Genomic DNA, 13,482 nt, shown 5'->3' with positions numbered 1-13,482 from the left:
GCCAGCTTGTTGAGATACTTTGTGTAAAATTTTTTTGATGATGATAAAAGTTATTTTAATAGAGATTTTAAGCATTTCTCTGGAGAAGTAGATAAAAGAATAATCGGATAGTGGTGTTTTAATTCATTTAAAACATCAAGCTTTGACAAATACACAAAGGTGAGAAGGTGAGTGAGGCATTTGCCCAAACCCTCAGTTTCCTCAGTGTTTTGTGTTCCAAGATTCTTACCTGTGTAATTTACTTCCACTCATCACTGAACTTCTTCCAGTCAATCAGAGTGGTGAATTCCCTTAGTCATATTCATGTACAGATGCAGAGTGCCTGGGTTCTTCCCTCTCACTTAGAAATATAGAAAGATTATGCATTTTCTGCTGACTTTTCCATCATGGAGAAGTTGACAAACATTCATAGAATCACTAGATCATAAGTTTAAAACATTTTTAAAGCTTTATTTTAATTCAATTCTTTCATAATGAAATCTAGATTTAATTATTTATATGTAACTTAAGTTAGAATTGCAATTTTAGAGCTTTACATTCATTAATAGGGTACCATTTTATATCCTAGTGTTTTTCCATACCACATAACATTGCTCATATCAAATAATATTTTTATATCTTAGATTAGATTGTGCTTTTGTATGGTAAAAATATTTTGGAAAATTTTATAATCTTCGGAAAAGTCAGTTACCCTAACTTCTTCACTGTGAATTTTATTCACAATCATTTTGTTATCCTAATCAGATTAAAATCGACTCCCATATTATTATTTATCATCAGAGGAATAGATGTCAAACTTGTCATTCAGGTTCAATTCCGATTTAAAAATTCTCAAGATACTTAATTTCAAGAAAAATAAATAGACACTCTATATCCCAGAGAGAATTTCTTCATTGGGAGGGTTGGGGCCAGGTGTAGGAAAGTGGTGGGCACCATTTTGGGACTCTGGATTGGTTCCCTTTTCTTCTCTCTCTGATCCCGGGATTTTTGAGTATCTGATTCCAGGCTTTTCACAAAGGAGATAATAACTGGGCTTTTGGTCATAAGGGTGTGAGTGGGTGTGGATGTCTTATGGGAGCCATCAAGGGGTGTGGGCGGGTAAGGATGAGAACTTTTTATCAGGTTAAGAGACTGAAGCAGCTGTGGACTTTTATACCCCACTAACCCTGGTCTCTTTCCCCCACTGTGAGCACTCCCCTATTCAGGTACAATTTGTTTTACACATAAGTTGGCCAAACTATTTTTCCACTGATTTTTCATAATGGTCAAACTGATGTCATAACTTCCTAATCCTATCCTCAGGACCATAGAAGCCCAAAATGAAATACATACCAAAGAGAAAGAGATGCTGATGGATAAGATTCAAGAAATTCAGGAGGCCAGTGAGCACTTGAGGAAACAATTTGAAACTGAAAATGAAATCAAGAGTAGTTTCCGGCAGGAAGCATCTCGTCTCACTATGGAGAAGAGGGTGAGAAGTTCTCTAACCTGTTGATAAATGGCTGCCTGTGTGCAGGTATCACTGAAAGGGGGGACAGGCCACCCCAAGCATCTGATGAGTAGCATCCACCTCTCACCAGAGCAATCTGTTTCCTTTTCTCAAAAGACAGGTGGCCTCTGAGGTTATAGCCACTGCAGGGGAGCCAGGGCATTTACGCAGGCTGAGAGAGGACCAGTGGAAGGTCTTGAGCATTGTCCCATGGGCAGCGCTTGTCTGAGATGATAACACCCTTGCCTGGAGCATGTTGAGGATGCCAGGCTGATGTGTGACCTTCTCTGAACAAAGCTTACCCCATCCAAGACCCCTGCTTGCTTCTGGGGAAATGCTCTTCCCATAATTTTCAGAGTCAAAGTGTTCTTCTATGAAATGATCACAATAGTAGGTGGCTAACTTTTTAAACTGTGAAAGTATTCATCCAATTATAAATGCCCCTGTCAAAATGGCATTTGGCAACTCTGTTAGCTCCCAGAAATTCCTCTGAAATTGTATTGGTGTGTGAAACCCACAAGGATGAGAAGCACCAAAGTAGCAGATGGAGTGGTTTCCTGGGAGGTGGATGCTCTCAGGCGCCTTCCTGGCCTGGCAGCCTCCAAGGCCATGACCAGGTAAGGGCTCACTCAGGCAGTGGTCAGCCTGCACATGTCTACTGGCTCTGCTCCTCATCATCAGGCGCCCCCCCCCCACCATTTCCTATCGCACAAGAAAAACATGATAGGGTAAAATCACATTTTGCAGTGTCAGAACTTAACTTAAAAGGGTAGTTATATATATATAAACAGGAATACAGAGAGTTTAACATTTAATAGGAAATAATACATTCTAGTCAGATGATCCAGGTCATCACTTGGGTGATGACCATCTTTTTTGACAGGGGTATGCCTTTCTCAGGGGATAGGTTTCTCAAGTCACACCATAAGGATAGTCACTGAATTTAGGACCCATCCTGATCCAGTGTGACCTCACATTGATCCTTGGTTTAATTGCAACTGCAGAGACCCTATTTCTAGTTAGGTCACATTCTGGGGTTCTAAGTGGATATGAAGGAAGTTTTTTAACTTTTTATTTTATATTGGAGTATAGCCAGTTAACAATTTTATGATAGTTTCAGGTGAACACTGAAGGAACTCAGCCATATATGTATGTATATTCATTCTCCTCCAAATCCCCCTCCCATGTAAGCTGCCACACAACATTGAGCAGAGTCCTGTTGGTTATCCATTTTAAATATAGCAGTGTGTACATGTCCATCTAAATGGATATGAATTTCAAGGAGACACTGTTCAGCCCACTACATGATCCTCTGAGTCAAAGAAAATAATTTATTTAAAATTGGAAAGAAAAGTTTAAGTGATCTTCTATTTATCAAAGAAATACCAAATTAAAGCTGGGTATTTTTTTGATTCTCAAATAATGGAGATCTTATGGTGCTGGTGAGAACACCCTGAAGTGGGCCCAGTCACACATGATTTCAGGGAATAGAAATTGGTGTCAGCTTTCTTGGGGGCAGTTTGGAGGCAAATGTCAGGAACCTCTGAAAGTTCTTTCCCTTTGACTAAGTGATGCAACTTCTGAGATTCTGTCCTAAGTAGATAGTCAAACATGTGAACAAGGATTTTCATGCAGAATGTTCAGCATAGTATTATTATAGTCACAGGAAAAAAAAAAAGGATGCCCAGCAGTAGTGGGTATATTAAATTATTGTATATCAGATGACAGTTTGGTATATTATCAATGACGGGGGAAATATCTACAACACAATGAGAAATAGAATTTAAAACTTTATAAGCAGTATGACCCAATTTTATAAAATGGATATGTGCCATGTTAGGAGTAAAAAGTATTAAATCAAAATATGAACAGTATTTCCTCAGGTTCTGGATTGACGGGTGACTTTTTAATTATTAGATGTATAGTAAAATAGGCTCAAATAGAAGGGAAGAAACTGTACCCACACTCCCACATGTGAGGCCAGATAAAGCGCCTAACGTGTTTAGCCAGGGACATGACTATAGTGGGGAGAGGTAGCCATGAGTAGAAACAGCACAACTTCCCTGGGCTCTGAGAGTCCCCAGAGGGCCCATGGCTGCAGGGACTGACTGCGAGGTGGGAACTGCTGGATCAGAGAAGCCTAAATCCTTTTTGTGTCAAAGCCCTTGGAGTTCAGCAAGAACCTGAATACTCTCTGCCCTTTACAGGAAATATTTATGGGTATCCAAGACTCTTCTGGTTCTTGAGCCAAATTCAGCGTGGGCAGGGCCACCCCCTTTATCAGGAAGGAGAGGGAAAGCCGGGACCCAAATCACTGAAGCCTCTCTGCCTCCAGCTTCTGAAATCAAGAGAGCGCATTTTCACATCTGAGTATTTTTAAACTCTCTATGATGGGCATGCTCCAAGGCCAAATTTGCCTGTTACTCCAGGTGTTTCTTCCTACTTTTGCATTCCAGTCCCCTATAATGAAAAGGACATCTTTTTTGGGTGTTAGTTCTAAAAGGTCTTGTAGGTCTTCATAGAACAGATTAACTTCGGCTTCTTCAGCATTACTGGTTGGGGCATAGGCCTGGATTACTGTAATATTGAATGGTTTGCCTTGGAAACGAACAGAAATCATTCTGTCATTTTTTTTTCTTTTTTTTTTGGTAATTAATTTATTTTTTATTGGAGGCAAATTATTTTATAATATTATATTGGTTGGTTTTGCCATACATTGACATGAATTCGCCCCAGGTTTATATAAGTTCCCCCTCCTGAACCCCCCTCCCACCTCCCTCCTCCCTTTATCCTCCCTCTGGGTCATCCCCGCATGCCAGCCCCAAGCATCCTATAACATGCATCAACCCTGAACTAGTGTTTCGTTTCACATGTGACAACATACGTGTTTCAATGCCATTCTCCCAAATCATCCCACCCTCACCCTCTCCCACAGAGTCCCAAAGTCTGTTCTATACATCTGTGTTTCTTTTGCTGTCTCGTATACAGGGTTATCATTTGCATCTTTCTAAATTCCATATATATGCGTTAGTATACTGTATTGGTGTTTTTCTTTCTGGCTTACTTCACTCTGTATAATAGGCTCCAGTTTCATCCACCTCATTAGAACTGATTCAAATGTATTCTTTTTAATTGCTGAATAATACTCCATTGTGTAAATGTACCACAGCTTTCTTATCCATTCATCTGCAGATGGTCATCTAGGTTGCTTCCATGTCCTGGCTATTATAAACAGTGCTGCAGTGAACATTGGAGTACACGTGTCTCTTTCAATTCTGGTTTCCTCGGTGTGTATGCCCAGGAGTGCGATTGCTGGATCATATGGCAGTTCTATTTCCAGTTTTTTGAGGAATCTCCACACTGTTCTCCATAGTGGCTGTACTAGTTTGCATTCCCACCAACAGTGTAAGAGGGTTCCTTTCTCTCCACATCCTCTCCAGCATTTATTGCATGTAGACTTTTGGATAGCAGCCATTCTGCCTGGTGTGAAATGGTATCTCATTGTGGTTTTGATTTGCATCTCTCTGATTATGAGGGATGTTGAGCATTTTTTCATGTGTTTGTTAGCCATCTTTATGTCTTCTTTGGAGAAATGTCTGTTTAGTTCTTTGGCCCATTTTTTGATTGGATCATTTATTTTTCTGGAATTGAGCTGCAGGAGCTGCTTGTATATTTTGGAGATTAATCCTTTATCCGTTGCTTCATTTGCTATTATTTTCTCCCATTCTGACGGCTGTCTTTTCACCTTGCTTATAGTTTCCTTTGCTGTGCAGAAGCTTTTGATTTTAATTAGGTCCCATTTGTTTATTTTTGCTTTTATTTCCAGTATTCTGGGAGGTGGGTCATGGAGGATCCTGCTGTGATTTATGTCGGAGAGTGTTTTGCCTACGTTCTCCTCTAGGAGTTTTATAGTTTCTGGTCTTACATTTAGCTCTCTAATCCATTTTGAGTTTATTTTTGTGTATGGTGTTAGGAAGTGTTCTAGTTTCATTCTTTTACAAGTGGCTGACCAGTTTTCCCAGCACCACTTGTTAAAGAGACTGTCTTTTCTCCATTTTATATTCTTGCCTCCTTTGTCAAAGATGAGGTGTCCATAGGTGTGTGGATTTATCTCTGGGCTTTCTATTTTGTTCCATTGATCTATATTTCTGTCTTTATGTCAGTACCATACTGTCTTGATGACTGTGGCTTTGTAGTAGAGCCTGAAGTCCGGCAGGTTAATTCCCCCAGTTCCATTTTTCTTCCTCAAGATTGCTTTGGCTATTCGAGGTTTTTTGTATTTCCATACAAATTGTGAGATTATTTGTTCTAGTTCTGTGAAAAAGATCGTTGGTAGCTTGATAGGGATTGCATTGAATGTATAAATTACTTTGGGTAGTATACTCATTTTTACAATATTTATTCTTCCAATCCATGAACATGGTATATTTCTCCATCTATTAGTGTCCTCTTTGATTGCTTTCAGTAGTGTTTTATAGTTTTCTATGTACAAGTCTTTTGTTTCCTTAGGTAGATATATTCCTAAGTATTTAATTCTTTTTGTTGCAACAGTGAATGGAATAGTTTCCTTAATTTCTCTTTCTATTTTCTCATTAGTAGTGTATAGGAATGCAAGGGATTTCTTTGTGTTGATTTTATATCCTGCAACGTTACTGTAATCATTGATCAGCTCTAGTAGTTTTCTGGTAGAGTCTCTAGGGTTTTCTGTGTAGAGGATCATGTCATCAGCAAACAGTGAAAGTTTTACTTCTTCTTTTCCAATTTGTATTCCTTTTATGTCTTTTTCTTCTCTGATTGCTGTAGCCAAAACTTCCAGAGCTATGTTGAATAGTAGTGGTGAGAGTGGGCACCCTTGTCTTGTTCCTGACTTTAGGGGAAATGCTTTCAGTTTTTCACCATTGAGGATAATGTTTGCTGTGGGTTTGTCATATATAGCTTTTATTATGTTGAGATATGTCCCTTCTATTCCCACTTTCTGGAGGGTTTTTATCATAAATGGATGTTGAATTTTGTCGAAGGCTTTTTCTGCATCTATTGAGATAATCATATGATTTTTATTTTTCAGTTTGTTAATGTGGTGTATTACGTTGATTGATTTGCGGATATTGAAGAATCCTTGCATTCCTGGGATAAAGCCCACTTGGTCATGATGTATGATCTTCTTAATATGTTGTTGGATTCTGATTGCTAGAGTTTTGTTAAGGATTTTTGCTTCTATGTTCATCAGTGATATTGGCCTGTAGTTTTCTTTTTTTGTGGGGTCTTTACCAGGTTTTGGGATTAGGGTGATGGTGGCCTCATAGAATGAGTTTGGAAGTTTCCCGTCCTCAGCAATTTTCTGGAAGAGTTTGAGTAGAATAGGTGTTAGCTCTTCTCTAAATTTTTGGTAGAATTCGGCTGTGAAGCCGTCTGGACCTGGGCTTTTGTTTGCTGGAAGATTCCTGATTACAGCCTCTAGTTCCGTGCTTGTGATGGGTCTGTTCAGATTTTCTATTTCTTCCTGGTTCAGTTTTGGAAAGTTGTACTTTTCTAGGAATTTGTCCATTTCTTCCAAGTTATTCATTTTATTACCATATAATTGCTGATAGTATTCTCTAATAATCCTTTGTATTTCTGTGTTGTCAGTTGTGATCTCTCCATTTTCATTTCTAATTTTATTGATTTGGTTCTTCTCCCTTTGTTTCTTGATAAGTCTGGCTAGTGGTTTGTCAATTTTATTTACCTTCTCAAAGAACCAGCTTTTGGCTTTGTTGATTTTTGCTATGGTCTCTTTTGTTTCTTTTGCATTTATCTCTGCCCTAATTTTTACAATTTCTTTCCTTCTACTGACCATGGGGTTCTTCATTTCTTCCTTTTCTAGTTGCTTTAGATGTAGAGTTAGGTTATTTAGTTGACTTTTTTCTTGTTTCTTGATGTGTGCCTGTATTGCTATGAACTTCCCCCTTAGCACTGCTTTTACAGTGTCCCAGAGGTTTTGGGTTGTTGTGTTTTCGTTTTCATTCATTTCTATGCATATTTTGATTTCTCTTTTGATTTCTTCTGTGATATGTTCATTATTCAGCAGCGTGTTGTTCAGCCTCCATATGTTGGCATTTTTAATAGTTTTTCTCCTGTAATTGAGATCTAATCTTACTGCATTGTGGTCAGAAAAGATGCATGGAATGATTTCAACTTTTTTGAATTTTCCAAGGCTAGATTTATGGCCCAGGATGTGATCTATCCTGGAAAAGGTTCCGTGTGCACTTGAGAAAAAGGTGAAATTCATTGTTTTGGGGTGAAATGTCCTATAGATATCTATTAGGTCTAACTGGTCTATTGTATCATTTAAAGTTTGTGTTTCCTTGTTAATTTTCTGTTTAGTTGATCTATCCAAAGATGTAAGTGGGGTATTAAAATCTCCCACTATTATTGCATTATTGTTAATTTCCCCTTTCATACTTGTTAGTAATTGTCTTACATATTGCGGTGCTCCTATGTTGGGTGCATAAACATTTATAATTGTTATATCTTCATCTTGGATTGATCCTTTGATCATTATGTAGTTTCCTTCTTTGTCCCTTTTCACAGCCTTTGTTTTAAAGTCTATTTTATCTGATATGAGTATTGCTACTCCTGCTTTCTTTTGGTCTCTATTTGCATGGAATATCTTTTTCCAGCCCTTCACTTTCAGTCTGTTTGTGTCCCTCGTTTTGAGGTGGGTCTCTTGCAGACAACATATATCGGGGTCTTGTTTTTGTATCCATTCAGCCAGCCTTTGTCTTTTGGTTGGGGCATTCAACCCATTTACGTTTAAGGTAATTATTGATAAGTACGATCCCGTAGCCATTTTCTTTATTGCTTTGGGTTCGAGTTTATACACCATTTCTGTGTTTCCTGTCTAGAAAAGATCCTTTAGCATTTGTTGGAGAGCTGGTTTGGTAATGCTGAATTCTCCCAGCTTTTGCTTGTCTGTAAAGCTTTTGATTTCTCCTTCATATTTGAATGAGATCCTTGCTGGGTACAGTAGTCTGGGCTGTAGGTTATTTTCTTTCATCACTTTAAGTATGTCTTGCCATTCCCTCCTGGCCTGAAGAGTTTCTGTTGAAAGATCAGCTGTTATCCTTATGGGAATCCCCTTGTGTGTTATTTGCTGTTTTTCCCTTGCTGCTTTTAATATTTGTTCTTTGTGTTTGATCTTTGTTAATTTGATTAATATGTGTCTAGGAGTATTTTGCCGTGGATTTATCCTGTTGGGGACTCTCTGGGTTTCTTGGACTTGGGTGATTATTTCTTTCCCCATTTTAGGGAAGTTTTCAACTATTATCTCCTCAAGTATTCTCTCATGGTCTTTCTTTTGTCTTCTTCTTCTGGGATTCCTATGATTCAAATGTTGGAGCGTTTAACATTATCCCAGAGGTCTCTAATATTGTTCTCATTTCTTTTAATTTGTTTTTCTTTTTTCCTCTCTGTTTCATTTATTTCTACAATTCTATCTTCTAGCTCGCTTATCCTGTCTTCTGCCTCTGTTATTCTACTGTTTGTTCCCTCCAGAGTGTTTCTGATCTCATCTATTGCATTATTCATTGTATATTGACTCTTTTTTATTTCCTCTAAGTCCTTATTAAACCTTTCTTCCATCTTCTCAATCCTTTTCTCCAGGTTATTTATCTGTAACTCCATTTTGCTTTCAAGATTTTGAATCATTTTCACCATCAAAATTCGAAATTCTTTATCAGGTAGATTCCCTATATCTTCCTCTTTTGTTAGTGTTGGTGGGCATTTATCTTGTTCCTTTACTTGCTGGGTATTTCTCTGCCTCTTCATCTTGCTGTAATGCTTTGCTTGGGGTGGCCTTTCCCTCTTCTGGCCGTTTGTGGAGTTCTCTTTATTATGTAGTTTCCTCGCTGTGTGTGGGGCTGGACAGGTGACTTGTCAAGGTTACCTGGTTATGGAAGCTTGTGTCGGTGTTCTGGTGGGTGGAGCTGGATTTGTTCTCTCTGGAGTGCAATGAAATGTCCAGTAATGAGTTATGAGATGTCAGTGGGTTTGGAGTGACTTTAGGCAGCCTGTATATTGAAGCTCAGGGCTAGTTTCCTGTGTTACTGGAGAATTTGCGTGGTATGTCTTGCTCTGGAACTTGTTGACCCTTGGGTGGTGCTTGGTTTTAGTGTAGGTATGGAGACGTTTGATGAGCTTCTATCGATTAATGTTCCCTGGAGTCAGGAGTTCTCTGGTGTTCTCAGGATTCTGGCTTAAGCCTCTTGCCTCTGGTTTTTGGTCTTATTCTTGGAGTAGCCTCTAGACGTCTCTATCTGTCATTTCCAAGGTGGTTCCCTCTGTTTTAGCTTCTGTTTGCTGGTCTCTTCAGTGTCTAATTTCTGCCCTGATACTAGGGGGTGGGTGGACACTTTTTAAGGCTCAGTTGTTCAGTCCTGTTCTGGGAAGGGAGGAACGCTGCAGACGAATATCTCTGGCGTCTGTGGGAAGTGCTGGCAGCGTCTCGGCCACACTGGGTTTGCCCCTGCTCACAGCACGTATGCTGTCCCAGTCTACACTGCACAGGCTCTAGGTTGCTCTGCCAGGAACTGTCCGAGGCCGGCGCCGGGTTGTATGCACTTCCCAGGTCTGAGCGGCTCAAGTTCAGGTTCTCAGGTACTCCACAAAGGCGCAGACTTGGTTGGGCCTGCGTTTTGTGCCTTCCGTGGTCCGAGCAGCTCAGGGGACCAGGTGTTTGTCGAGCGCAGTCTCTGCGACTTATCGCCTCCCCAGTCCCCGCCACTCAGTTTTCTGGGTGTACAACCGGCACACCTTCTCAGGGGGATATCGACCGGCCCGAGCCCAAGAAGTCCTGATTAGCAACAAGCCTGTCTGCAGTTTGTATCAGATGCCTTTCTGGGGCCGCAGTTGCCCTTTCTGGCTCTGGCTGCGCTCCCTGCCTGTCTTGGTGGGGGATGGGCCAGTCTCAGCCGGCTCACTCTGCTCAGTCCTTTATTCTGTGAGAGGGGCTGGCCGAGTCTTAGGTTAGAGCTTTCCACCTTTTCGTGGGGAAGCTATCCCACAGTCTGTTTTGCTCTCCCAGGTTCTCTCAAATTGTTCTCGCGGCATTCAAGCCCAGTCCTCTCTCTAAGCAGTTCAGCCGGCTCCTCCCTGCCCAGCCCCCGCTTGCTAATGGCATATGTAGGCGTCTGTGCTGCTTCTCCGCTGGGAGTTACCGTTTGGCGGGTAATCTGTGGGTTTTAAAAAAATCTTAAACAAAAAAGAGGGTTATGTGGCCCTCTGAGCTTCCAAGCCACAGATTCGCCAGTGAGAGTGTTTCCTGGTGTTTGGAAACTTCTCTCTTTTTAAAGCCTCCCTTCCCGGGACGGAGCTCCATCCTTACTTCTTTTGTCTCGCTTTTTATCTTTTATGTTTTTTCCTACCTCCTTTCGAAGACAATGGGCTGCTTTTCTGGGTGCCTGACGTCCTCTGCCAGCATTCAGAAGTTGTTTTGTGGACTTTACTCCTCATTCAAATGTTCCTTTGATGAATTTGTGGGGGAGAGAGTGGTCTCGCCGTCCTATTCCTCCGCCATCTTCTTCTCTCCATTCTGTCATTTTTAAGATTGCATCCAAGTACTGCATTTCGGACTCTTTTGTTGACCATGATGGCTACTCCATTTCTTCTAAGGGATTCCTGCCCACAGTAGTAGATATAATGGTCATCCGAGTTAAATTCACCCATTCCAGTCCATTTTAATTCACTGATTCCTAGAATGTCGACATTCACTCTTGCCATCTCCTGTTTGACCACTTCCAATTTGCCTTGATTCATGGACCTAACATTCCAGGTTCCTATGCAATATTGCTCTTCACAGCACTGGACCTTGCTTCTATCACTGGTCACATCCACACCTGGGTATTGGTTTTGCTTTTGCTCCATCCCTTTATTCCTTCTATAGTTATTTCTCCACTGAGCTTCAGTAGCATACTGGGCACCTACCGACCTGGGGAATTCCTCAATCAGTATCCTATTATTTTGCCCTTTGTTACTGTTCATGGGGTTCTCAAGGCAAGTATACTGAAGTGGTTTGCCATTCCCTTCTCCAGTGAACCACATTCGGCTGTGGTCCATGTGATCAGATCGGTTAGTTTCCTGTGATTATGATTTCAGTTTGTCTGCCCTCTGATGCCCCCTAGCAATACCTACCGTCTTATTTGGGCTTCTCTTACCTTGGTCGTGGAAAATCTCTTCACAGCCGCTCCAGCAAAGTGCAGCTGCTGTACCTTACCTTGGACGAGGGGTATCTCCTCAAGGCCGCCCCTCCTGACCTTGAACGCGGAGTAGCTCCTGTCGGCCCTCCTGCGCCCGCGCAGCCACCACCTGTTGGATGTGGGGTAGCTCCTCTCGGCCGCCGGCCCTGGCCTCAGGCGTGGGGTAGCTCCTCACGGCCGCACCTCTTTGCGTGGTTCGTTGCGCCGGGGCCGGCGTCTCTCGCGTCGCATCTGCACCGCCGGGGAAAAGAAAAGAGGCAAAAAGCAAAGGAGAAAAGAAAAGATATAAGCATCTGAATGCAGAGTTCCAAAGAATAGCAAGGAGAGATAAGAAAGACTTCCTCAGTGATCAATGCAAAGAAATAGAGGAAAACAACAGAATAGGAAAAACAAGAGACCTCTTCAAGAAAATTAGAGATTCCAAGGGAACATTTCATGCAAAGATGGGCTCGATAAAGGACAGAAATGGTATGGACCTAACAGAAGCAGAAGATATTAAGAAGAGGTGGCAGGAATACACAGAAGAACTGTACAAAAAAGATCTTCACGACCAAGATAGTCACGATAACGTGATCACTGACCTAGAGCCAGACATCTTGGAATGTGAAGTCAAGTGGGCCTTAGAAAGCATCACTACGAACAAAGCTAGTGGAGGTGATGGAATTCCAATTGAGCTATTTCAAGTCTTGAAAGATGATGCTGTGAAAGTGCTGCACTCAATATGCCAGCAGATTTGGAAAACTCAGCAGTGGCCACAGGACTGGAAGAGGTCAGTCTTCATTCCAATCCCAAAGAAAGGCAATGCCAAAGAATGCTCAAACTACCGCACAATTGCACTCATCTCACATGCTAGTAAAGTCATGCTCAAAATTCTCCAAGCCAGGCTTCAGCAGTATGTAAACCGTGAACTCCCAGATGTTCAAGCAGGTTTTAGAAAAGGCAGAGGCACCAGAGATCAAATTGCCAACATCCACTGGATCATGGAGAAAGCAAGAGAATTTCAGAAAAACATCTATTTCTGCTTTATTGACTATGCCAAAGCTTTTGACTGTGTCGATCACAATAAACTGTGGAACATTCTGAAAGAGATGGGAATCCCAGACCACCTGACCTGCCTCTTGAGAAACCTGTATGCAGGTCAGGAAGCAACAGTTAGAACTGGACATGGAACAACAGACTAGTTCCAAATAGGAAAAGGTTGTATATTGTCACCTTGCTTATTTAACTTCTATGCAGAGTACATCATGAGGAACGCTGGGCTGGAAGAAGCACAAGCTGGAATCAAGATTGCTGGGAGAAATATCAATAACCTCAGATATGCAGATGACACTACCCTTATGGCAGAAAGTGAAGAGGAACTCAAAAGCCTCTTGATGAAAGTGAAAGAGGAGAGTGAAAAGGTTGGCTTGAAGCTCAACATTCAGAAAACAAAGATCATGGCATCTGGTCCCATCACTTCATGGGAAATAGATGGGGAAACAGTGGAAACAGTGTCAGACTTTATTTTTTTGGGCTCCAAAATCACTGCAGATGCTGATTGCAGCCATGAAATTAAAAGACGCTTGCTCCTTGGAAGGAAAGTTATGACCAACCTTGATAGTATATTAAAAAGCAGAGACATTACTTTGCCAACCAAGGTCTGTCTAGTCAAGGCAATGATTTTTCCCATGGCCATGTATGGATGTGAGAGTTGGACTGTGAAGAAAGCTGATCGCCGAAGAATCGATGCTTTTGAACTGTGGTGCTGGAGAAGACTCTTGAGAG

General features: G+C 41.2%; 1 protein-coding gene across 1 annotated transcript in view; it reads left to right on the top strand.

Annotated features, from left to right (window-relative positions):
• Positions 1-13,482, top strand: part of MYO5C (myosin VC) — a 131,681-nt gene that overhangs the window by 90,037 nt on the left and 28,162 nt on the right. Inside the window, exon 32 of the mRNA XM_088839615.1 lies at positions 1,303-1,471. Coding sequence (XP_088695741.1) covers positions 1,303-1,471 — 169 coding nt within the window. The remainder of the gene's footprint in view (positions 1-1,302; positions 1,472-13,482) is intronic.

This window comes from Moschus berezovskii, chromosome 9 (assembly GCF_049115385.1).
Source record: "Moschus berezovskii isolate FMDL1 chromosome 9, NW_MosBer_1.0, whole genome shotgun sequence".
Lineage (NCBI taxonomy): Eukaryota > Metazoa > Chordata > Mammalia > Artiodactyla > Moschidae > Moschus > Moschus berezovskii.
This window is presented reverse-complemented; position numbering and strand designations above follow the sequence as displayed.